The sequence below is a fragment of the Athalia rosae genome, chromosome 2 (genome assembly GCF_917208135.1).
Source record: "Athalia rosae chromosome 2, iyAthRosa1.1, whole genome shotgun sequence".
NCBI lineage: Eukaryota > Metazoa > Arthropoda > Insecta > Hymenoptera > Athaliidae > Athalia > Athalia rosae.
In genome coordinates, this window is record NC_064027.1 from 2,106,819 (window position 1) to 2,131,203 (window position 24,385).

General features: G+C 37.1%; 7 protein-coding genes across 14 annotated transcripts; 3 read left to right on the forward strand and 4 right to left on the reverse strand.

The window, feature by feature from the left end:
• Window positions 1-1,350: 1,350 nt before the first annotated feature.
• Window positions 1,351-4,563, reverse strand: LOC105684070 (mediator of RNA polymerase II transcription subunit 17). The gene is made up of 10 exons (XM_012397180.3): window positions 4,545-4,563; window positions 4,333-4,445; window positions 3,844-4,026; window positions 3,435-3,751; window positions 3,081-3,314; window positions 2,802-3,007; window positions 2,450-2,712; window positions 2,058-2,367; window positions 1,829-1,977; window positions 1,351-1,737 (listed from the first exon to the last, which is right to left on the reverse strand). The coding sequence occupies exons 2-10, from the start codon at window positions 4,419-4,421 to the stop codon at window positions 1,527-1,529; spliced, it is 1,962 nt and encodes a 653-aa protein (XP_012252603.1). The 5' UTR covers window positions 4,422-4,445; window positions 4,545-4,563; the 3' UTR covers window positions 1,351-1,526.
• LOC105684085 (centromere/kinetochore protein zw10 homolog) lies at window positions 4,451-8,411 on the forward strand. The gene is made up of 10 exons (XM_012397195.3): window positions 4,451-4,674; window positions 4,947-5,149; window positions 5,236-6,043; window positions 6,108-6,256; window positions 6,326-6,426; window positions 6,500-6,675; window positions 6,763-6,969; window positions 7,045-7,182; window positions 7,317-7,450; window positions 8,108-8,411. Exons 1-10 carry the CDS (start codon window positions 4,638-4,640, stop codon window positions 8,321-8,323), a joined length of 2,169 nt encoding a protein of 722 aa, XP_012252618.2. The 5' UTR covers window positions 4,451-4,637; the 3' UTR covers window positions 8,324-8,411.
• On the reverse strand, window positions 8,036-15,118 carry LOC105684086 (RNA-binding protein Rsf1). 4 transcript variants are annotated; one of them, XM_020851223.2, is made up of 4 exons: window positions 14,963-15,118; window positions 13,116-13,753; window positions 11,421-11,511; window positions 8,036-10,787 (listed from the first exon to the last, which is right to left on the reverse strand). In XM_020851223.2, the coding sequence occupies exons 2-3, from the start codon at window positions 13,745-13,747 to the stop codon at window positions 11,436-11,438; spliced, it is 708 nt and encodes a 235-aa protein (XP_020706882.1). In that variant the 5' UTR covers window positions 13,748-13,753; window positions 14,963-15,118; the 3' UTR covers window positions 8,036-10,787; window positions 11,421-11,435. The 4 variants fall into 4 exon arrangements, with proteins under 4 accessions (XP_020706882.1, XP_048506967.1, XP_020706884.1 ...); XM_048651010.1 differs by lacking the exon at window positions 14,963-15,118 and adding an exon at window positions 14,673-14,804; XM_020851225.2 differs by lacking the exon at window positions 11,421-11,511 and having other exon boundaries at window positions 8,036-8,330.
• A 454-nt stretch (window positions 15,119-15,572) lies between these two features.
• LOC105684069 (gamma-secretase subunit Aph-1) lies at window positions 15,573-17,656 on the forward strand. The gene has a single exon (XM_012397178.3). It carries the CDS (start codon window positions 15,914-15,916, stop codon window positions 16,628-16,630), a length of 717 nt encoding a protein of 238 aa, XP_012252601.1. The 5' UTR covers window positions 15,573-15,913; the 3' UTR covers window positions 16,631-17,656.
• A 157-nt stretch (window positions 17,657-17,813) lies between these two features.
• On the forward strand, window positions 17,814-20,877 carry LOC105684068 (endoplasmic reticulum lectin 1). 2 transcript variants are annotated; one of them, XM_012397176.3, is made up of 7 exons: window positions 17,815-18,124; window positions 18,293-18,466; window positions 18,544-19,068; window positions 19,272-19,325; window positions 19,714-19,872; window positions 19,969-20,208; window positions 20,272-20,877. In XM_012397176.3, exons 1-7 carry the CDS (start codon window positions 17,975-17,977, stop codon window positions 20,515-20,517), a joined length of 1,548 nt encoding a protein of 515 aa, XP_012252599.2. In that variant the 5' UTR covers window positions 17,815-17,974; the 3' UTR covers window positions 20,518-20,877. The 2 variants fall into 2 exon arrangements, with proteins under 2 accessions (XP_012252600.2, XP_012252599.2); XM_012397177.3 differs by lacking the exon at window positions 19,272-19,325 and having other exon boundaries at window positions 17,814-18,124.
• An 82-nt stretch (window positions 20,878-20,959) lies between these two features.
• LOC105684063 (mitochondrial import receptor subunit TOM40 homolog 1-like) lies at window positions 20,960-22,564 on the reverse strand. The gene has a single exon (XM_012397170.3). It carries the CDS (start codon window positions 21,988-21,990, stop codon window positions 20,983-20,985), a length of 1,008 nt encoding a protein of 335 aa, XP_012252593.1. The 5' UTR covers window positions 21,991-22,564; the 3' UTR covers window positions 20,960-20,982.
• Window positions 22,565-22,693: 129 nt separating this feature from the next.
• LOC105684064 (intraflagellar transport protein 43 homolog) lies at window positions 22,694-24,161 on the reverse strand. Of its 4 annotated transcripts, none has more exons than XM_020851227.2 (6): window positions 24,016-24,161; window positions 23,554-23,750; window positions 23,368-23,397; window positions 23,263-23,315; window positions 23,106-23,178; window positions 22,694-23,016 (listed from the first exon to the last, which is right to left on the reverse strand). In XM_020851227.2, exons 1-6 carry the CDS (start codon window positions 24,037-24,039, stop codon window positions 22,779-22,781), a joined length of 615 nt encoding a protein of 204 aa, XP_020706886.1. In that variant the 5' UTR covers window positions 24,040-24,161; the 3' UTR covers window positions 22,694-22,778. The 4 variants fall into 4 exon arrangements, with proteins under 4 accessions (XP_020706886.1, XP_020706887.1, XP_012252595.1 ...); XM_020851228.2 differs by lacking the exon at window positions 24,016-24,161 and adding an exon at window positions 23,872-24,011 and having other exon boundaries at window positions 23,554-23,769; XM_012397172.3 differs by lacking the exon at window positions 24,016-24,161 and adding an exon at window positions 23,872-24,009 and having other exon boundaries at window positions 23,263-23,303.
• Between the last annotated feature and the right edge of the window lie 224 nt (window positions 24,162-24,385).

Sequence of the window (24,385 nt, forward strand, 5' to 3'; positions counted from 1 at the left end):
AACTCTGGTATACTAATAGGCGAATAATCCTAATAATGAAACTATTACGGCGACGTACTAAATGGTATAAAGTATACATATATATACATATATATATATTTATATATGTGTATAAATATCCATTTAAAGAAGGAAAAACAATATACCTATATACTATAAATAATATGCATAACATTATATACATATATATATATATATATATATATTTCTAAATTTATATACATATATATATATATATATATGATTCTAAAATATAGGATAAAAATCAATGTGAAATTTGTATTAGAAAAAAAAACAATTATAAGGATAATAATAACAATCCGAAAAAAAAACGTTATCATATTACTATAAACTAATGTATAATTGTGAACGAATGTTTTTATTATAAACGGACAAAAAAACAAAAAAATCACAAGAAAAAATTATTGAGAATAAAAATGATTGCGATGTGGACAAACAAAAATCACAAAGAGCACGGTAAAGTAGTTCATATGTATATTAATAATAATATCATTATTGTCATTATTCAGTGTCAATGAATGGGGTGAAAAAAGGAAATATGTACTTCCGTTACTATTATTATTATTATTATTATTATTATTATTATTATTATTATTAATAATATTCTTGATAATAATTTATTTCAATATTATTATTAAAACGTCAGATCGGATGGCTACATCAAAAAATGTAATTGCCAAAAGACAAGGGTCATGAAGTCACAAATTATGCGACCAAACTGATTTATAAATATTTGTCAATCGCGCTTGGTATCCTGCGAATTTTTCAATATGCATAATAACAATACATACAAATGGTAGGTACGTAATGAATACGTGAGTGAAATAATTGGGATGAGAGAATCACGTCGCATTGAAAACGTCAAGGTTGAAAACATTGATGGTGTATAAATAAAATCATATCAATCGTAAAACTGTTAATAATTATACTACTAAGTCATTATTGCTATATTTTCTTTTTATTATGATTTTTATTATCATTATTATAATTATTATTGAATGATTAATTAGTTATCATTATTAATAATAATAGTTATTATATTATTATACGATTAGTATAAATACCTTGTAATTGTATAATAAACTGAGTCATAGACATACTAATCATTTTACTAACACCCGTAGATAATTATTTACATAATGCTGGAATTGTATTCTGTGTTAATATACCTATCTTACTCTCTGTCAGACCGAAAAAATCACAAATTTTTGTCCACAAGACTCACACATCGAAAATAGTGTGAAGAAAAAGAGAAACAAAGGGAATTCCAAAACTCAGTAGGAGTAAATAGAATAGGGGGGGAGGGGGGGGGGGGAGTACAAATTCTGATTGAAGAAAAAATGTATAAGAATTTATTATTTAACAAATTTGCATTATTCACCCTATAGGAGAAACAGAGATACACTTTCACAATCAAATACCCATGTTGCGTCTCTCAACGCTTGGCAACGATGTAATCTCTGAGGTATGGCCCTAGCATTAGGGTTTTGGAGAATCAAATCAGATTATGAACTCGTCAGCGAAGCCATCAACAGCTCCATTTTATTCAAGAAATTTTTACCCTCCATTTTGTCCCAGCGAACTTCTTTGAATGAACCACCCAAGTTCTCCCATTTTCTCTCTTTGACCAACTGACCAGGGAAAAAATCTTTCCTTGGGGAATGTGCTATACCAACTTGGACTCCTGTCTGAGGCTCGCACCGAACCGCTATCATCCTGTATGAAGAGATGAAAAATCAGTTCAGAGGTAATTTTTTTGATGTTGTATAGAGTAAAAATGACGATTACTGATACAGTTTCTACCCACCTATCCCCTATGGGTGACGCTAGGATGCAACTGCTAGCATTTCCCAATGGCTCGACCGCACCTAATCCCAAGTGAGAACTGTTGGCGAGAAACTGCCAGCCCATACATTTGGCCAATGCTTGGACTGCTGTAATCTGGTGCTGGTAAATCTGAAAATTTAATCAGTAAGTATTATAATAGCCCCATTCTTGATAATTACTTCTGCTCCATCTATAGGTGTAACAGTTACCTGGCAAAAGATTAAGTCTCGTAGCTCTTGGGGCTCATAACTCATGTGCATGACTCTACCGTCTCTGCAGACACATTTCAGGGATTTTTCACCCACATGTACAACGAGTGACGTACGACAAACGGAATCATAGCCATGAGTCAAGATATTGATTTTGACGCAAGACTGTGTGGGAGAATTTAAGGCATTCCAATGTGAAACTATCAACGGATCTTTCACCTCTTTTGCTATAGTATCCAAGACATACTCTGTCCGCAAACGCATGAAAAAATGTTGTGCCTGTTGAATTATTTGTTCTAGTAGTGTTTGGCTGTAAAACAAAAACCCGCACAGTAGTAGATAGCTCAGTTGAGAAAAATTTCTATAAAATATGTGCAGGGGAGCAGGCTCACCTTTTCGTCATTTCAAGCAGCTCGTATCTGTCTGCAGCATTAGGACCGGCAAGGCAACGACGTTTACTTGGACCTAGCGGACCAGACGATGGATGAGGGAAGGGATGATGTGTATTTTTATGGTGAACCTCTCGTAATAATTGATGTAACGAGTGTTCCAGCACGTGGTCATGCTCCGTTTTGTGAGGCGGTGGCGCTGAAGGCTTCTTATCATTGCCCGTGCTATGGCAGAGGCCAATAATAAGTTGAATACCTGGCAGGACCTGGAATAGGATGTGGAAACTGATTAGTAAAAAGTAAAATCCGGCACTGCTTTTCGAAGAATCATCTAAGGCAATAATCAAAATATTACTGTCGCCATGATTTGGTTGCCGACAACCATGTGAGGTATAGGAGCACGGAGGTGTACGGCTTCCCTGGCTAATTGACTGAATAATTCTTTACAGAATAAAACATTCTGAGCAGCTTCTAACTTTTGCTGCCAGTGCATATCTGCGTTTGAGCTATTTGTACCACCGTTCAATAGACTGATGTTGGCACTGCATAAATCTTCTTGGTCTGAAAGAAGAAGTTGTGTAACCACAACTACAGAATGAAAGCATCATTATGCAAACGGAGATTCATTAAATACCCTTCTGACAAAGAACTTCGATGTATGCGACTCCTTGAAGTTCACTGGGTATGGTAACTCTCAATGCAGAAGGATTCACTTTAGAACTTGAGGGGGGATGAGATTGTGATGGAGTAGAATTTGGAGTGGCACTGGAGTTCGGATTTGGAGACGCCGGTGGACTTGTCCACGTCTTCTCTTCTTCTTCAGCTTTTGTTACTTCGAACATCCCTGTCTGAGTATACTTGGATCCAGCTGTGGTATGGGATCATAATTTCTTGTTATTTCATTCTATTTCCGATCAAGAAATAACTATATCGTTGTGAAATGGCTCATGAACTGTAATTTTAAAATCAAATTCTGCCAAGGCAATACCTGTACGATAGCTGAGATCACCAATGATAGAATTAGATACTTTTTTAAGTCGCCAATTCTGCCTAAGCCTAAGCAGTTCAATGTGAAAGTCAGGTGTTGCTCGATTTCTGGCTAATTCATTTTGGCAGTTCTTTAATCTCTCAGCACCAAGTAAAAGTACAGAACTAGCACCAGATAATGCTTTCTTCCTAGCGTAAACTTGAACCATTGGTTTAACTTCGACTCCTTCTTGTGGTACTGGGTCTAATACCATATACCTTTTCTCTTTTACTATTGCAAGGACATCTGCTAGCACGCAAACTTCAGTCAGAGCGTTTCTATAACAAGGTAATAAGAATTGTATTGCAAAAAAAATCATAATTGTCAACATACTCCACCTCAGTACAAAATTAATTGTGCTTCTCCCAACCTCAACTTATTCCGAACACTATCCCAGGGCCATAACGATGACTGAAAAGCTGCTGGATCCTTGGTATCGTCTTCACTTTTATCTCCGCCTTCAGCTGGCTCTTTCTTTGTTTCTTCGCCATTGCTTTTACTGAAGTCAATTTTTTGGGCAATCTTTGCCAGGTTCTCCGACAAAGTAAGTGGCCTGGATACATAGTGTTTTTGTTTACTGTCATTGAATGTATAACATTTACACATAACCCTCAAGTGTGTATCATGAATAAAATGCTTGCAAAAATTCGAAGACACAAGTCAGAGAACAGAATTAAATAATCGACAAATAATTATTATCAATGATAATGGTGGTACGGATTTTCCGGATCAAATAGCAGAGTGTTTCAAGGTTAGTTCAGGATCAAGTAAAGTATAATTGACGTTATTTAGGTAAATATTGAGCATGACATATTGAAAGATATAACAAGAGAATCAGATAGCTATGAGAATTACTTACGCCTGATATATTTCCTGTCCATCGTAAGTAATTTCTTGAATTTGATTTTCTATCGGTGCTTCAACAGATATATTCACTGAATACGCCATTGTTGTTGTTTGTGAAATCTTTCACTGTAAATGTCACAAAATTCAAGTTTACCAATCACTCAAGACGTAGGCCCACGTCAAGACAAGCGGAATATTGTGGCTATCCTGTTATTTCCAACCTACCGCAAGAACTTCATCCGACAACAAAATAGCTTTCACACTGTCGCCGAGGTCCGTTTATTTTAGAGGTGACGGTTATTTTCTTCACATGAAAAAATGACTTCATTTTTGGCGGACGTTTTAGTTACGGCAGGTAATTTAAAGTCTGAGATATATCAAACCTTCTTTCTTTAACTGCTAGTTAGTCTAATCAATCGTCTTTTTATTCACTGTAATGAATTCAATTTAATTTGAACAATATGATACTGTTCAACAATGACGTGTCCAGATGATCTTATCCTAAACAATGTTCAGAGTACATTTAAGTTTTCAGCTTTAAATAAATACTATTTACGTTTGACATTCACAACAAATTGGTCAAAAGCTTATCAATAATTTTGACACTTTCCCCTGATACCATTTCAGGGAAATTTGAAAAAATCGACTTAGATGAAAAAATATCGGAGCTGCAAGCTCAAATTTCAAAGCTGAAATATGATGTGAAGGAATGCATCGAAGACAATTACATAGAATTTTTACCAAAATTGAAAAAAGACCAATCTCTAATAATAGAAGTCCAAAGGCTGGCTGATGAAATGAACATTCTACAGAAAAGAGTCCAAGACCAGGTATAATCCCTTGAACTCTACATGAGTTGATTTATGCCATAATAATTTACGAATTATTAATTGCGTAATATATTTTCTATTGACAGATAAAAATCGAGCTCTCAGGATCAACGAGAGAATTGAAAGCTCTTTCTAATGATTTGCAAAAGTCCAGTATAAGCTTAGCTCTCTCTAGTCGACTCATGGATATAACAAAGTATATGCAATCTGCAGAAAGTTACAAGAAGGATAAACAGTATGTTGAGGCTGCAAAAACTTTGCAACAAATGCAAGAACTACTTGAAGATCCGGACACAGATATCCAATATTTAGAGATATTTCGGGCTTTAAAGAATGAATACAGCACAATATATGGGACGTTTTTAACAGACATTTCTATTCTATGGCAGCAATACATTTATTGGGAAATAGTTGAGACGGAATCAAAGAATTCTTGTGTAACTTTGAGTATAAAATGTGATGTGGATGAAATGCAGAACTTGGTACAGGCTTTGCATCACATGGACAACTTAACTAATAACTTAAACAAGTTGTCTAGTAAACTGATGAAGCATTTGATTAATCCCATAATTAATTGTGAATGCTCTGTCTATGTCACAAACGAAGTATCATTCTCGGTGCAACCTCTGAGTCCAACTAAAATACCAGGGTATAAAAGCGTTATGCACAATTTGACGCTTCTCTTTCGTTTCATGCATCAACACTTAAATGTGCCCATAGTAGATGGCCAAAGATTCTTGTCGAGGTTGGAAGTACATCTATTCAAACCGTTTTCGGATAGCTTGATTAATCAATGCATATCCCACACTATTCCAAGCTCTAGCGTTGAGCTCCAAAATTTCGGTCCAGTTATTCAGGACATTTCCGAATTTCAAAATTACCTAGTCGAGATTGGTAAGGATTATTTTTCTAGAAACAATATTCATACATGTGTAATTGTGTTATTTCTATGTTACAGAATTCATTTCATCGGATAAAATATTTTTATCAGATTACATCAAGAACTTGGATGGTTTATTTATTGAAAAAATTTGCCAGGATTTCTTGGGAAAGGCCAGAGTCATAATGAAAAAAGATCTTCACGATTCTATCAGGCACAAAATTCAGGTACCAAAACGCTTTCAACATGTATAGATATCCAGCAAATCTCAAACATCTGCATTTCGCTTATTTTAGGGACCAGAAAAATTTCCCGAAGATGTATTAGATGATCACAATCTCAAAGCAAATAGGAAATTGAATGAAAATACTTTCCAGTTACCACCGTGTCAGATAAGGTAGTTACATATGAATAATTTCTCAGTTCGAGAGTGAAACAAAGTGATGCGAGAAGGTTTAATTGTATTTCAGCAAAAGTGTCAAGGAGATTCTAGATCTAGTGAAAGAGATTCTTGACGAGGCATGTCAAAGTTCCGACGTCTGTGCTGTACGGTTGTTCTACACAAGTCGTAATATATTCGAAATGTATACAGTTTTGGTACCGGAGCACCATAAGAAGTTTTTAGAAACAATACCCCAACAAGTTGGTAAGAATATACAATAAATAATTCATGATCCAGATTTGTAGAGTTTACAATCATACGAGTATACGAAAAATATGTGGATGTTATTAGCTTTGTTTCACAACAACTGCATGTACCTGGCCCACCATTTACTCGTACTGACGTACCAATATAAAAACAAACTTCCAACGGTGCTGTTGGAACACAATGTAACATATGCTGACCAAACTTTATCTCTGCGCTCGGTTGGTTCAGAATACTTTCTTGGGCACATGAGATACCAGAGAGATGTAATCATTGAAATACTAAGAGAGTCAGGTGAAATTATTCTCATTATTTCACACTTGTGTTTAAAAGGCTGTTTTCTAATATTCTTTAATAATTTGATCATAGGATTGTCAACATTGGGGCAAGTTCCTGAATTACCCCTGAGTACAGAGAAAGCGATCAGGCAATGTATTAGGCAACTGGAGCTCTTGAAAACTGTATGGCTTAACGTACTTCCAAGTAAAGTATATTGTCGCGCCATAGGTAAGTTTCCTAGTTCACCTTTTGATGTACTTGTACTTGTTAATCGCTAGAAAGTTATTCTTATTTTCTCGTATACTTCTCTTTAGTTTGTTCAATGCTCTGATGATCATGGAAAAAATTATTTCTCGTTTCAGGCTGTATAATGAATTCCATGATCGACGAACTGGTCACCAGGGTAATCACAGTTGAAGATATTCCTGCTGATGTGGCCACAGAGTTGGTAACACTCTTCAACATGGTGAAAAGCAGAACTCCATTTATATTTCCGGTAAGTTAAATTCAAGTATTTTGCATATACGGAAATTCACATTACCTTCTAAGAAATTAGAGATCTAATGGCATCGCACATCCAGTGGCGTGAAAAAAATTATGCAATCAAATTTTTTTTCTTACATATATATATTTTTAAATGGGTTTATACATGTTCTTTCTTTCTATTATTTTATCCAAATCAGGTTACATTTTACAAGATTAGGGAAATTGGGATTACTTTATTAAAAACTTCAATTTTTGTAACAAAGTCAGTTGCAACAATTTGGCAGACCGATTGAGATAAAAAAAAAAAAAACAAGAGCTCAGAAAAAAAATATTGAAACAATTGGACTTTAGAATCAAGTCAGAAGAAAGTCTTAGTCTGTCAGATAAATGCAATTGATAATATTCAATAATCATTTTCTAGAATTCGCACTTTTAGTATCTAATTCATTTTATTGCATAGGGAATTTTTATAATTCCTGGAAGTCCACATATGTGTGATGGAATTTATAGACCTTTCAGTTCTGTTTCAACAATATAGATATAAAACATGATATTTTCGTAAAAAGGTAAAATTAGTGAATAAGAATGAGCTACGTACTTTAAGAAATGCATTTTTTTATATTTCTGTTGAGGTCAAGGTTCTGAGACAATAATTTCTATTTTTTAGGAACCGAATACAATTCAAATTCACGTTAAGCGATGGCGGAAGTTATCGGAATTAGTAAACGTACTTGGAGCCTCCCTGAAAGAGATCGACGACAGATGGGCTGATGGAAAAGGGCCGCTGGCACATGAGTTCACAGCTGCTCAGGTGAAACAGCTAATTCGTGCACTCTTCCAAAACACTGATCGTAGATCTATGTTACTCGCTAGCATCAAGTGATGCTTCTCTGTGTATAATGGGTGTTAGAAATTGAAAAAAAAAATAACATTTTTATCAAAACAAACTGATATGCATGCAATATTATTGACATAAATTTTCCCGTAACCCCATAACTGATACAAGTAGCTTGTATCCAATGTTATCCCAAATACTTTTAGGTAGTGACACAATGGTTTTTTCATATACCTTTATTTTTTTAATCTATTTTTAGAAATCATAATCCTTTTCAAACACTTTCTGGCAATTTCTTTGAAATATTTTGATGAACTTATAATATTGTGGTAGTGGCAAAACTCATTTCTATAGTTGACCTGAACACACATCAACATCAATCACACAGCAAACTCAATCACGCCAAAAATTTTTTTTATTTTTCAATACTCTAATCTATCGATATTGTTAGATCACAATACTTACGCATTACGGGTCCCTCTCCAACTTACACGCGTAATCGAATCTAGTCTGTAGAGCGCAGATCAATGTTTTGAGAAACCAAAGAATCATAGAAACACCAGAAGAATACGAAGTGAGTCTTTGATCTTCTATCCAAGACGAAGAACTTTTTTTTGACGATGCACAGAAATTTATCTCAGTAGCAGCAAGCAGATTTATGTTATCAAATATTGTTCATTTTATTCCACTTCATTTCTTTTCCTTCCATCAGGTGTGATTCCATTCATAAATAATGACGAAAATTCGAATGAGGTGAACAAACGTCCGATGAGCTGGCAACGATATAAATACCAATTTCAAAATTACCCTCGAGAACATTGGCGACCGAAGTTATCCATTTGATCACAAATGAGTCGAGTAGCACTACATTTCACTAACTGTTTAATACCGACGAAATATATTTGGTGAAGTTCAATTTTCGGATGATTCCAGAACGCGGTTAGTCATGAAATGATTTGAAAAACACGAGAAAAAAAAATCGCGGTTGTCGTTTATAATATATTTTTTCGCTTTAATACCACGTTTTTTGAAGGCCAAGTATCGAATCATCTAAGTATTTCCAAGTAGGCGGTGAGTCTTGACAATGTTTTTTTACGGAAATGGCACTTCATTATTTTTCAGAGATCTTTCGGCAATGGTACTTTATAGGTATTCAACTGATACTGTTCAATAAATTAGACGGAGACAGTGGGCAGGCAGGCAGGCGGGCAGACAGGCAGGGGTGGCGGGCAGTGGTGTGCGCAAGTTATTTAATTCTTTTCCAATTTGCAATAGTAATTTACAGTCGATTGAAACATTTTTGCCAGGATACGGGTTTTACTTTCTCGTCGTTCATTCATCTACTTTTCATGTTTCTTGTGTTCTGATTCAGTACGACAGATCACAAAAGTCGTCGCAGTTTGCAAAGTCTATTTCCTTTCGTTTTCACGTTGAGAAGTTGTATATTGGAGAATTACAAAATTGTGTAACGAAATACCAACCCTGGCCTTCACTATGTAAATATATCCTACATTTCTATTGATTTATGACATTATGTAAGAACGAAGCCAACTGGAGGTTCAAAATTATTTCATGTATACTCGTAGCGATTTTGAGCCAGCTTCACAACTAAATGAAGTCTTGTGGCCGGCCGTACGATACGTAATTTTTCTGGTCTTGGTACATTGCGTTGATTAATGTATTTATTATTATCATTTTTATATAAAAACATTTCTATTATTATGAATAGTAAATAAAGGTCGATCATTTTCCAAGTGAAAATTTAAAAAACTGTAGTACTAGTTCATCCATTTTAACAACAACGATAATAATTTCAATTTTAAGATTGTTTTTAATTGTTTGGTATGTAAAAAAACGCATATAAGATAAAACAAACTAGTAAAAAAATAGGAAATAAATCCAAATCAACCGGCAACCAAGTAAAACCAATCCGGTTCTCTTAACGCGGCTAGATAATTATCGAAAATTCATATCAGAGTGCAGTCTGCAGTCATGCATTGATTTTGTTAATTTCGGAGCGCTTGGTAGATAATTGATTATTGAATGTTTTCTATTATTATCAGCCGAGCAGCTAGAATATCTTGTATCACAATTCTGAAGCAGAAAAAAGCTCATCGATGGATTTTCTTTCGCTATGGCCAATCTGTGGTTGGTTTATCAGGGCAATGCGAAATCCCTTCGTTTGAATTTGCAAGTTGAAATTAGCCAACGGCAGAATTTGCTACTCGGCAGCTTAGCTATACACCAGCTATTCACTAGAATGTTTGTTTCTCTCTTTTCAAATCGTAAAATTTGCGAAGAAGCGTTGGCATCGAAGTATAAACCATGATATAAGTTGTGAAAATAATAAGTTTGTTTTAGCGTAATCGTAATAATTAAACTTGTATATATGTACATATCGCTGCGTAGATTGGACAGAACGTAGTCGTCGAGGCGGGTTGTTGAATGGCCCGCAGTTCATAGTGGTAACGCAGCGTAGTTCATTTATGTGCATTCACGCAGATGACGATGACTGTGAACATGGGAAGTGCAAAACAGGGTTTCACATTACTTTCGCTGACAGAATGGACCGCTCTTCACCAACGGTCTTATAAACATCGGTCAGCTTTTCTGCGCATGCATCCGCTGATCCAGATTATAATGTTAATCGATAATCGTCCCTTTACCATTTACGCATGCATTTAATTGATTCATTAACAACCGCCATGTCTTCTACTTTTATCAATGGCCCTGACATAGATATCAACAGTAGCAACAGTCGTTCTTCAATCATAACTATAAAACATCTCAACCTCTGAAGTTTCATTCGATCGAACTTGCGATTTGCGCTGCGTGCTGCTGGGCATTTAATGGTTTCTGATTCAATGCTCAACTTCAACAGACACCGATTGACCATATTTCAAAACTCAAATACCTCTAAAAAAAAAAAACGAAGGAGACAAATATCGGCAAACTTGAAATATTTTGATAATGAAATAGTATGGAATTGTTTCAATACCAAAGCAAAAGATGATTCATGACGCTTTATGACATCCTGTTTCTTTTCGATACATAGTAAACGAAGATCCTAAGATATATTCAGTACAGAAACGCTGCGATGAAATTATGACATTCATCTGTGATTGAATATATAATTCCGAAGTACCTGATTATTTGCTGACTAGTTTGTTGACCCGAATCTGCCACCCTCATTCGTACGATCTTCGCCATAGCCAGAACGAGATGTGTCGCGTGGGCTGCAAACACATCCCAAAACATTCCAAAGGAAGGTCTAACACGACTTTGATCAAGAATAACGATGTTCTGTTGCATGAGAATACGCATTTCCATTAATAAAACCAAGCACCTAACAAACTCACGACCCTATCGTCTCGATTTCAGATAGAACAAGGATCGGCATAAGTTAAATAGAAGAAAAATAGATTCATGACAATAGTTCAAGATCCAGATGAAAATTTCTACGCCTACTCAAGGCAAAATTGCTATACTTCTTGGTTTATGAAACCCAATGAAAATTGGAAAGAAATTAGTGTCAAATAGGTTGCAGAAAAACCTCAGGTAGGGTATTTACATCACAGAATTGATTAGCAAATTACATCCAACGAAAACAAACAGCTCTACTTGAGCCCAGTCAGCAGCGCAACTTTGATTGATTTTGTGAATGTATTTTCGAAGATTTCGTATTGTTTTATTAAAGGTATATTTTAGCATTCATCGCGTTGCGTGAACGTGTCGAAGTTTAAGAAGTTTATGAAGTTTTGTTTTATGAACTTATTTATGCCATTTATGTGATCGTGAGTCGAATATTTTTCGAGAGTTGGTTTTTAAGCAATTGTTTGCGATATCAACAATTTTGCCAATTTGTCGTTAATGATGAGATGACATTTCGATCTGGTAACTAACTGTTCGTGGTTCCGATAAGCATGAAAATTGATTTTCCCATAGCTACTGAAACAGCCTTTATTTCATTGTCGGATATGTTTACGACGGATAATCGAAGACCAGGCTTCTGTTTTTCACAACAGAATTTGCCATGTGTTTCACCACTTTTAGGGAAAGTTTGCGCTAATGAATCGAAGACCATTTATTTCCGTTCTCTAGTTACCAGAGAAAGTAAATCCCGCTTGTCGTTAGTAGTCGAAGAACATTTTAATGAAGTTTGCCAGAATGCTTTTTGTAAAATATTAGTTCGGAGTGTTTTTCGTTGATTAATCGTAGTATAGACAGCAACACATTTTCTACGAGAGTCTGATTTCAAATGTAGGTAAAAGCATCCCTAATTTTTCAAAACAAAATAGAGAAAGCTAATAAAATTTTTCACGATTATAGATCTGACACTACTACATATCAGTACCAAAAAGTATTTCAGATAGATTTTTCGTTTTCAGATGAAGTCACACTATAAAAGGGTGTGTCTGTTGCCATTGGAACATTGTTACTGGCAATATCACTACAGTACTGATGAGAAAAACAAAAAAATAGAAGTTATGAAGTCAAAATGCAATATTGAGAGGACGGTTATGAAATAACAATAAATATATAAACAAAAAAATAAATATAAGAAGAGATGAATAAATAAGATAGGCGTTGTTAGAGTTTTGAGAGATCCTTGGAAGACGCAGGATTTTGTTATCTCATCAGTCTGATCACAGTGCAACGGTAAACAATTGAATTTCTCTGGAACCAGACAAACTCTTTTGCAAGCAAACCATCATTGACGGACCTTCATAGTAAGTCACTGATTGAATAGCGGTTGCTTCACAAGTATAGGTACATCATTTCATAGCATAAAAATTTTTGTTTTGTGTGTTTTGTTTACGAAGATATGATCGTTTAGTACCTGCCACGCCCAGCCGGGGATCGACTGCGATACCTTGACGATCCGTTGTCTCTTCCGCTGTAGTAGTCACTGCCACTACCACCACCCCCACCACCACCTCCTCCGCCACTACTTCCGTAGCTGTCACGGCTGTAGCTGTCACGACTTCCGTAGCCACTGCTGCGACTAGAGCTGTAGTCATCGCCAAAACGACCTCTGCTGCCCCTACCACCCCCACCGCCTCTGCTTCCGCGGTATCCACCACCGGAACTGCCACGATCTCCGTAACTGCTGCCGCCTCCTCTGTAGCCTCCCCCATTCCCACCCCTGGATCCAAAACCTCTACTACCACCGCTTCCCCCACGACCCCCTCTGAACCCGCCACTGCCTCCTCTACTACCTCCTCGTCCGCGACCACGTGAGATTTCAACCCTAAGTTTTGCCCCCATGATCTCTGTGCCGTTCATATTGTCGCAGGCTACTTCGGCCTCATCTTCATTTAGAAATTCGATAAAGGCAAAGCCTGGGGGGTTGAATGCCACCCACACTTTGTTCAGTTTTCCATACTTTTCAAACTCCACCTGTAAGTCCTCCTTCTTGATACCCTCGTTCAGACCACCGACGTATACTCGCGTGTAGCATTCCGAACTCATGGTCACCTAAAAATAATAATGTATTTGATCAACTATTTACTGACAAATTGCTGGAAATATTTTTCCAATCTCTATTCTATAGTAACAATCAGAAAATGTTTGTGTATTAAGTATACATTATATACACTCTGGTGGGTACTTTTATCTTGCATCCAGCAATATAATCAGGGTTCTGCACTCTGATTAGATTAAAAAAAAAAACAGATTTTCCTTTGTAAGCATGTGGTACTATTTTACTCTCAGTATCAAAAGTCCAACATATTAGTTTTATTTCTCTAGGTATTAAATGACGCTACTGGCCATTCAAGTACATTGAATCAGAGTCAACAGGGCAGATGATAATGTTTGATGCTCATTTGTAGATTGATATCAACATATAACATAGCAAAAATATATTGTGCTGGAAGTTTGGTTTCATTTGTTAATATGTTTAATTTAGAATTTTGGCTACACTCAAAGCAAATAAATTTTCCTCGTAGTTGATGTTTTAGTTTGGCACACACCAGAAGCTCAATAGAAGTTTGGCACAGGTGTGCAATTTAATTATATAGTCCAATGCATTTATAAAACTGCGAGTAAGTGTACCATGGACAGCGTAGCGCAACGATGTAAAACATGACTGGAGAATTTTGATGGAAGAAAATAAAAGATACAAATGCATAAAGTAACCTTGCCAAATATTGTTGCATGTGTTGAAATAAGACTAGACAAGATGACCTCTGTCCTTGTGCATGCGTGTAATTATTGGAGCGACATGAACTATAATGTATATCTTTTGGCGGATGGTCAACAACGAAGTTAACGAGTGATTATTTCGGAAAATATGTACAATTTTTTGGTTCATTCTCAATTTCCACAATGCAGAGCATTATTATTGCGATAAAGTTAAATTTTTTGGAATTTCATTATCTAATATAAAACTCACGATGAGAATTAGTGTACTAATAGCATTGATAATATTCCCTTATGTCCCCAGAATATATAGAGTTACTTATTAAACAAAATTATAGAAGCACAGGTGGTATTTTATAACTGTGCTTTCCGGCGCGTAGATAATGTTCCAAAATGGATGATCGGATTGCCGGTGGGTAGGGCAAAATTTGTGGATCCGGCGAGTATTTGCGGCTTTTAAGCACAGATTTTCACAATTATCTAGCTCTTTCACACCAATTTTTGGTCGAAACTTGAACAATAAGTAGTAAGATGTATACTTACGGCTTTTATAAGTCCTGAGCTCAGAAATTGATGAAAACTTCGGTGTACACGGGAAATATACGAGGACTGCGAACCACAGAAAGGAAGACGCCGCAGGGAAGCGCGGGCTGCGGAACGGAATCAATACAAAGATGTGAGCCGGGGTTCGCCAAGGCGACATCACAGAGCGATGCTACCGCCACATGCAACCTCAAACCCAGCGCTCATTCATTCCGTATTTTCGCGCCATTTAACTTGCAATTTTAATGAAAAAATTCACTCACAAAAAATAAGGTTGGAAATGATTATTCAAAGAAAATATAACAGGAATTTTTAACAAGGCTTATCTTGAATTAATTTTCAAGACTTCGTATAAACCAGACCCATTGACTCATGGTGTTTCATGTTCGACCGTTGCACACGGTTGCACTATTAAAGGTTGACCTGCTGATTTTTTTATGCCCCATTATTGGAAAAATAGTCTAAAAAAATTCCATATTTTCTTCTTTCAGGCAGGACGTAAGGTTCTGTTTACATTGGTGATTGGATTGTTACATTTGAAAAATTGATGTACTGATCAACCTGTCGGGCATTGTTCTACCGGCAATGTTGTAAGCTGCACTCTGTGATTCTAGTCGGGATTCTACCTGCACGCCGTGCAGTTGTCAAATTCGTCTGCGATTTGTCATCGAAACAAAGATAGCATAGGTTGCGTCGCGCCGACTGTCGTAGTAGTATTTTTTTACTGATTAATGAATATTCTACAGTAAAAACATTGTGCCGCAAGTAAATTCGCTGCTTAAATGCACGTGAAAAAATTAACTCTCATCCTCCTCGCGATAAGACTGATCAAATGATAACGGTGTCGCCTGCTACTGCCTCGAACTCAAGTGTGCAAGATAAATAGCAAAACTACGTTACCAAGGAATAATCTAGACCAAACTAGTCGAAGAAAAATCAAACGGCTCAACAATGACAGTTATGGAATTCTTTGGCTGCGCTTTCCTCGCCTTTGGACCACCTCTAGCGATGTTTACCTTCACAGTAGCTGTGGAACCAATCAGAATAATAATCCTTATAGCTAGTGCATTCTTTTGGCTCATAGCTCTACTCTTGTCATCTGCATTATGGTATGCAGTAGTTCCTCTACAAGATGAGCTTGCTTTTGGTCTGGTTTTTTCGGTGCTCTTCCAGGAGGCCTTTCGATACCTTCTCTATTGGGTGCTGAGAAAGGCTGAACGAGGTCTGGAGAAAGTAACGACAGCACATGTCGCCGACAGCAGGCATGTTTTTGCCTATGTTTGCGGTCTAGGCTTTGGAGTTATGAGCGGAGCCTTTGCCCTGGTCAATGTTCTGGCAGATGCCATTGGTCCAGGCACAATGGGTTTGCGACGTGGAACAGAGTATTTCTTCATAATCTCAGCAGCGACTACTCTCTGCTTCATTCTACTACACACATTCTGGGGTGTGATATTCTTTGCTGCATTGGATAGGCGGAGCAAAGGACACCTTGGATGGGTTGTGGGATCACACTTATTTGTCTCCTGCATGACACTGGTTAATAGATCAGAGATTTATGCTGTCAGTCTCATCTCTGCTCATTCCGTCCTAGCTGTCACTGCCGTTTTAGCATTCAGAATTGTGGGAGGAAAGGCAGCAAACATACCACAATGCTTTGTTAGGAAATGAGAAATTTGAAGAATTTTAGTGCCGGAAATATGAGAGACAGAAGCATCTTATCGGCCAAAGATTAAATCACATCATAAAGAGATTATGGGCGCAATCTAAAATATGGCAGCGTTCTTCAACATAGAAATTGAGCTTACTATTTTAATACTTAGATTTTTTATATGTTAAGTCTGTCAAAGTTAAAGGTTGAGTGAAAATAAGACTCAAAAAGCCAAGCAACTGTAAATTATACGAATAATAGATGCTGGCTGAATGTGGAAGAGGCGAAAAACCTCGTTTAAGATTCTATTGTTAATAGTTGTTGTTTCAATTGATAGAAAAATCGGTTGAGGAAATACTATTGTAACACCCCACATTATTTTTGGCTCATCTCTGTTTGTACTCAACAATGATGTTTGCTTCTATGCTCAACTACAACATATGCGAAAACTTTTTTCCTGTATTAAGAGATAAATTTATCTCACAAATGCTTCACATGTAAAAAATGTACTACTCCTCAAATGAGATATCTTCTTCGCAGAATTTCCAACGTCAGCTGAATATTTGAACACTTCTGTGGACTCAAATTCCTTGACGGTGGTATTTAGTAAACTGTGCAGAATATTTGAGCTGTTAGGATGGCCTCGATACATTGTAACTGTCTTAAGATGTTTCACCCTGACAACAGTTGTATTAAATTTGATAAGTGAACAATAATTATCTATTGAAAGGATGCTCCTATACGTTGAAGAACAGTCGCACCATTACCTAACGCCTTAGTTTTAATCCTAGAATATAGTGTTTCTAAATGAATTATCAAAAAATGATGACATATTTTGAGGACTTGTTGATTACTTTTCGTTTGAAAAGTATACGTTGACGAATGTTATTTAGGTAGAATATGAAACTAAAAACATGAAAGATCACAACCATAAGTTTTGCACTTTGTTTCATGCCTCACTTGCTGATTGATTATTAAAAATTACTGTACTTCATTTTACATTTCGTATGTCATTCAAATAAATACTTTTTTATATTAATAACGTATACATTTTATGTTTACGAGTCATCCTGATATTTCTGAGTTTGTTAATATTCGTCACTGGTACAGTTTGAATGATATCGAGGTGGATGCGTATTCGATTGGGTCTACTCGAGCCAATGACAAATGTCCGCATGGATTTGTGCGATAAATTCGTGATTCTCGTTCGTCGAATTGGGAGGTGGTGTTAACAGACGAAACTATGTGAAAACCTTCTTAATGCTGTGCTGTCACAATACGGTCAAAGACAAGTGATTATTAACTTGCCATAAACAGAAAGTATCTTCCTAAGATTTGTGAAAGAAAATATCCAATCTACAAAAATGAGAAAATCGTACGAATTTATCGATTTACGGCTATATTTAGTGTTGTTTGTGGTGATTTGTTTTGTTTATGGTCACGACCTCAAGGGTTTTGATGACACGGTTCTTTTTAAAATCAATTGGCCGGGTAAAAGTACCACTGATTTATTGGTACGATTTATCAGTTATTTTACAATACACATTTTGGTCCTGTTCGTTTAATTCCCGTCATTGATTCTGTAACCTATATCCTCGACAATCATAACCTAAAATCTTTCATACACCACAATAAATAACAATGTAGTAAATAATGGTGACAATCTATATTTCCATTTTCAGGAACCCCCGACGAATACAGAGTCTTATTTCATAACAACAGCAAACAATGAGCGGTATCACTGTCTGATTCCGGATACAGCAGAACAGGAACATGATTATGGAGAAACATACGCTGGACCCAACCCAATAGAAATTTTACAACCCCTATTCATCCATAGTGCATGCTCATATCGGGTAAACAATATCTTTGTTCTCTATCATTCTTCTGGTATCCAAGAAAGGAAATTAATAAGTGTGATTTGAACATGCAGTTAGAGTCCTACTGGACTTACCAGCTTTGCCACGGGCGTTACGTTCGGCAGTATCATGAAGAAAGAGAAGGGAAGAAGGTGAAAGTTCAGGAATATTATCTTGGTACCTTTGGGAAACCGCAGAAGGAAAAATTATCTGCGGAGTATGATGAACATGCAAAGAATCCCAACAGAAAGGCACAGATACCGGTTAAGAAAATTGATGGAATCAACATGCCATACGTAGAAATGAAAATGACAGATGGAACCGTTTGTGATTTAACCAACAAACCAAGAATGATAAGGGTTTTGTACGTCTGTCACCAACATGGAAAACATGAGGTGTTTTCTTTGAAGGAAACGTCCAGTTGCGAGTATGAGGCTGTTGTTCTATCAGCTTTTCTGTGCACTCACCCAGATTATAAACCACAGGAAACTGGGGAGAACTTGATCAATTGCAGACCTGTTGATAATGCTCCAAAGAAGCCTAAGTCTCTCATCGCTTTGGAAGCTGAGAGCTCGAAGCTTAGGCATGAAAGAATCACGGTAAAATAATCTCAACTATTCTTCTTTTTTTGAACCTTCTAGCATTGCTGGAGTTATTTTAGGTCCAGGACATGATGGGTTGAAAATGATGTGTCGCTCCGAATTTCCTCGTTAAGAATATTATTTTTGAAGAATTTTCTTATCTAGAATTTGGTGCATTTTAATTGGTTTCCCGATTTTTGAATCATTTATTTTTTATGCAGGATGAAAAGCTGCAGAAAGTCTATGCGATCTTCCATATAGATAAGGACGACCAGGTTAGACTATTTTGAATCTTAGGGAAAGGCCGTCATACTTGTCTGTTTAATCACTCTAACTTTATTTGATTTACTAACGCTTCTTTTTTTTCACTTACCATTCTTGATTCTCAATACTAATGTCTGTATTATTCCTCACGGCCTTCACGCTATTACAGCAGAACTGTAATCTCATTTCTTCTAGTAACGTATTTTACCAAGGTTCAGTCTCATGAGTCATTACCTTTCTCAAATTCTGTTGTATCTCTATCGTTTGAGCTATACGTTACCTAATTTGTTTTTTTGACCCTAAACAGCATCACGGTCAACATTGCAGAAGTCTCAAGAACAATTGAGAACTGTAGCTTGTATATTATTAGTCAGAACTAAAAACCTTTACACATTCCAGGATGGTGAAACTCGTTTCAGAGTTGAAGTTCGTCCAGTAGATGTTGTGGAAAAAAACAATCTACAGGAGGCTGTGAGTCCATCGGTGGATCAAGGAGTTAGCCCTATTGACGTCAGCCTAATACCAAGTTTTCTCAGTGGCCTCAATTGTTTTAACGGGGTAGGCAGACTCGCCCGAATTTACATCTCACGTCATATACTATGATGAAACGAAAAAAACTTGTATTTTCATCACTTTTTTAATTGTGAATCTCAGGGTAACGGCTGGTGGAAATATGAATTTTGCTATGGGAATACAGTTAACCAATACCATATCGAACGAGATGGTACCAAAACTGTAGTGAATCTTGGCACATTCAATAAGCTGAAGCATTTGGAATGGGTCGAAGCACACCCAAATAAGAGACCCAAACCCATTGCGCAGAGGAGACAATTGTCACATTTCTACAGTGACGGCAGTGTTTGTGATAAAACTGGAAAGCCCAGACAAACCGAGGTAGGCAATTCACCTCCAATGGGTAGCTTATGCAGTTAATTTACAATCAAAATGTGTTTTCAGGTGAAATTGAAATGTGCCGATAACCTGACAATCAGTCCATCAAGTGTATCTCTGTACTTACTTGAACCAAAAACTTGTGAATACATCCTTGGAGTTGAATCACCATTTATTTGCGATATTTTGGAGTTCGCTGACGAAAACGGGCTCATCAGTTATAAGACGTTACGACACTTTGCCGAATTTAAAAATCAATTTCATCAAGAAAATGATGAGATGGACGAAAGGATAGCCAACGAGGATGAATAGCACCTTGTTTATTGTGCTCACTCGACATATGCGAATTGAAGACATACTGAGAGTATATTCGTACCATGTACGTACTACTGATTACGAGGTTAGTGCTCCGAACTTATTCTACGGAATATCAGCCATCCCTGTGCGATTGTTCTAAAGGTGTATATACCCCAGTAAATTCAATACTAAGAAAAATGTTGTATTCCCTCAGACCACTGATAACAGTTCGCATTTACGCAGAATGAGTTGTTGCAATAGACACTATTATTTGAACATTTAGTGTATGTATACTAAGCTATGATAAAGATGTTCTGTAAACAGGGTATTTCTAAACTGTTGATGGATTATAGGTAATAAAATATTACGATATAACATGTGTTCGCATCTGTTGTCGAATCTTTTATTAGATATTTACAATAATTTTCAAAAACAAAAAAAAAAGAATATACTCAATACCATTAGGGTTTGTTTAATTTTTTATCCAATATTCAGGCCTATTCCGACTCTGCACTGCTGCTTAACATGGTTGAGCATTGCGCTTATGACTAACGACGACTCTTGAATAGGGTACAATTTCTTCTCAAAGACAGCACCAACAGTTGTATTAGAATTGACTATCCCTCTGAAAACCATATCAGCATGGGGGACATCAAGCCGAAAAACTAAAGTACCAATGGACTCATGCGTTCTCATATTAATATTGATTTCAGCTCCGATTTGTAACTGTCGGCTGGCTTTCGTGTGACAGCTGAGATGTAGTCCAGCCTCTCCTAGGGTTGTTGAGAAGGTTAAGAAACCCGTGCTGTATCTTAAAGCTCCTGACATAATGCTCTGTTGACCACCTGGGACCTTTAAACCTCGATGGCAAGCGACTTCACACCCCAGTGCAATCCGCGATGTTATAGACTGTAGATAATGAAAAACCATTGTGCCATGTTGTTTAATGAAATTTGGTTCAGCCATGCTTAGTGATAGGGTGCAGTTATCCGATCTGTATTCCGTAGTCAATCTTGCAGCCTTATATTTATTATTAGCTATCTGAGCCGAAAATTTAGTCCGAAATCTACACCCAAAGGTGTGAACAAAGTTAGCAGTCATATTCCCATTTGATGTAATATCACCAGTCGCGATAGGATATTTTTCCTTCTCTCCTATTCTCTTTGTGCCAGTGTAAGACGTCCCAAATTTATAACCAGATGGTGTCACAGAGCTCAGAGTCAACGTGTGATCTACTTTGAAGTGACTACTCAAAGGTTTTCTTACTAGCAATTTCATGCCTTCGAAAATAGGTGGGTTAAGATCTGTCATTTTCTTGTGAATTTCCTCAAAGGTTCCAGGGTTCCCTGGAGTTGGAGGTAACTTGCAAGGAATGCATGGCACTTCTGGTTCATATCGTCTAGAGCAAGGTTCGCAGGAATGTCGGGAGTGATCCACAGGAACCTGAGTCGGGAATCTGTTCATCGTCGTCGCATAAACGATACCCATTTTGAAGCAATGTCTACTTGCAATTGTACAGTTTTGTCATGCAATCCATTTAAATTTTCTTTTCAAAGGTTTTTCGCAACCAAGTCAGGATTATCACGATATATAATTCTGTTTACATTAATGGCCATATCTGATGGTTATTCATTGTTAAATCTCAAGTCAGAACCTACATATAAAAGTTTCGTTTGAAAACAATTATTTGAAAATCTTTCGAAACATGGCCACTAGGATGTGCTAAGGGCTGCAGTTTCAAAGTTTTAATTTTTGTCGATAGGTGGCAACTTTGTTTCAAATGGACCCTGATTCTCTCACTAGCTGTGAATTTTGGTTTTAATTCGTATATATACCGAGGTGTTCGCAGCGTCTTATGGAAGTGTGTGCTAGTGATGGCACAGCTGAACATTGATCGCTAACGTTAGATAAAGGCAGATCTGCTCAGTGGGTGTTGTCACGTGGTCGCTTCAAGTAGCTTGTGTACGGCTCCCGATGCGCGCACATTTGCCCTGTGCGCCTGCACGGTTGAGTCCTCACGTGGCTCCTCGAACTACCGCGATTTCCAAATTGGGGGGCAATCGAATAGGTCAGACGAGGTAATTTGTCGCTTCCATATACAGGCACTGCAGTCGCAGTATGCCCTGTTTTTTGATGCAGCATGCGAGAATGGTCACAAATATTTTAAAAAATATGTGATATAGGGCACTTGTAATACGAAAATAATTTTATTGCAAGAGTGTGTACAAGCGACTGGCAGCTTGGATCCCTCGATATCTAATATATAATGGTACTGTTCAAGAAGTTTTTCGTTCGGTATCAATGTTGTTGTCTTTCTCGCTGTTTATCTCAGAGGCAATTTGGGTGAACAGTAAATCCCAGTTCCAGACTTCGTCGGGTTCACGTACTAGTTTATCGGGATATAATTTTTCCGTTAGCAGCGACAAGTTTACGTCGTCCAGCGATGAGAGAGCTGTACTTTTGTAAAGATCTGTATCGAGCTCTTTGTAAGCTTCAACGCGGTTTGCGCAGACTCTAAATAATTTTAAAAAATTTGAAAAATTAACTTACTTAGTCTCCAAACCTCGATAGTATTATAGTTCGTTAACTTTTCAACTACTTACAAGTGAGAGCTTGCGACTTCGCTCATAAAATTGTCCTCCTGAATTTCATCTAGGTCAGGTATGACCGGTATTTCTGCAAATAATATATTTGAGACGTGATTACAAGTTTAATAAAATATTATAAATATATTCATCAATTCCGCCGAAATCAATTTACCATCCTCCGGTTCGTCTTTATCAACTCCTCTGAACCGCTCCCTAAGGAATAATCTATTAGTGACTAGAGATGCATGATTCTTTAGTTTCACTACGAGTTACTTACTGTTCAATTATGTTTATGGTGCTCTTCGATCTGTAAATGAAAAAATGCCTGATCAACAGAAGGTTGTTTCAAGAATAATTGCAGTCGTGTTATATCTACATTATAATTACAGATCTAATTAATTTTTCGCAAAGTCGTAATAAGTTATCGATTTAAATACAAATTATAACAGCGACGCGAACGTACTTCCCGCCACTTTTTAGCTCATCTGCCCAGCCGGTCTTTCGTGAACGAGGCGGTGCGACAGGTTGATGTCCCCCAGCCATTGTCCTCGCCGATTGCTCCGACAACGGCGACATTGGACTGTCCAGAAGGTCATCATCTGACTTGAAGTCATCCTGCGTACTCGAGTGTCCAGCTCTGCGACCGAGTCGCGGGATTAGCTGAAAATCAATGAAAGACCTTTTAAAAATAGTATGACATATCCCTCTCTTTGTTCGACGCTTGTTTCACACACCATTCATTGCACTGTACTTGATGCGAAATCAGTCGATAATTCTATACCTTTTTTGTTGTAACTTCAAGTTCCATTCCCCAATCCATGACTCTTGAAGTTCTTTGACCGACAACAAGAGAGGTCAACTAGATCCTGGTAGTTTTTCTAGATCCGGTGAGAAAGTTGTAAATGATGGAGAATAAAAATTTTACCTTTTGTTTGTAAGCGGTATCCATGGCAACTAGCGTCCGAAGAGTGGCATCGACGAACAACGATAGTTCCTGGACTTCTACTGCGATGCAGAGGTATCAAGGCAAAAGGCACGCACGCGGACTGCTAAGAAAAGTCACGTGACTTCCTTAAGTCGAACCGGTTTCTCTTTCGAATTAAACAGCGAAGGTACTACTACCTGATTGTATCTCATTGTTAGGGTCAGGGCCGACTTGACCGCCGTATGAAAGACGTCCGAGAATTCGGACGGCGCGTAGTTTAAAATCTAATTTTTTTACACCAATCGTAACTGAAATTGTTGATTTCTAGATAAATTTCATTTTTACCACCGAATTTTTTGCTTTACGGTTA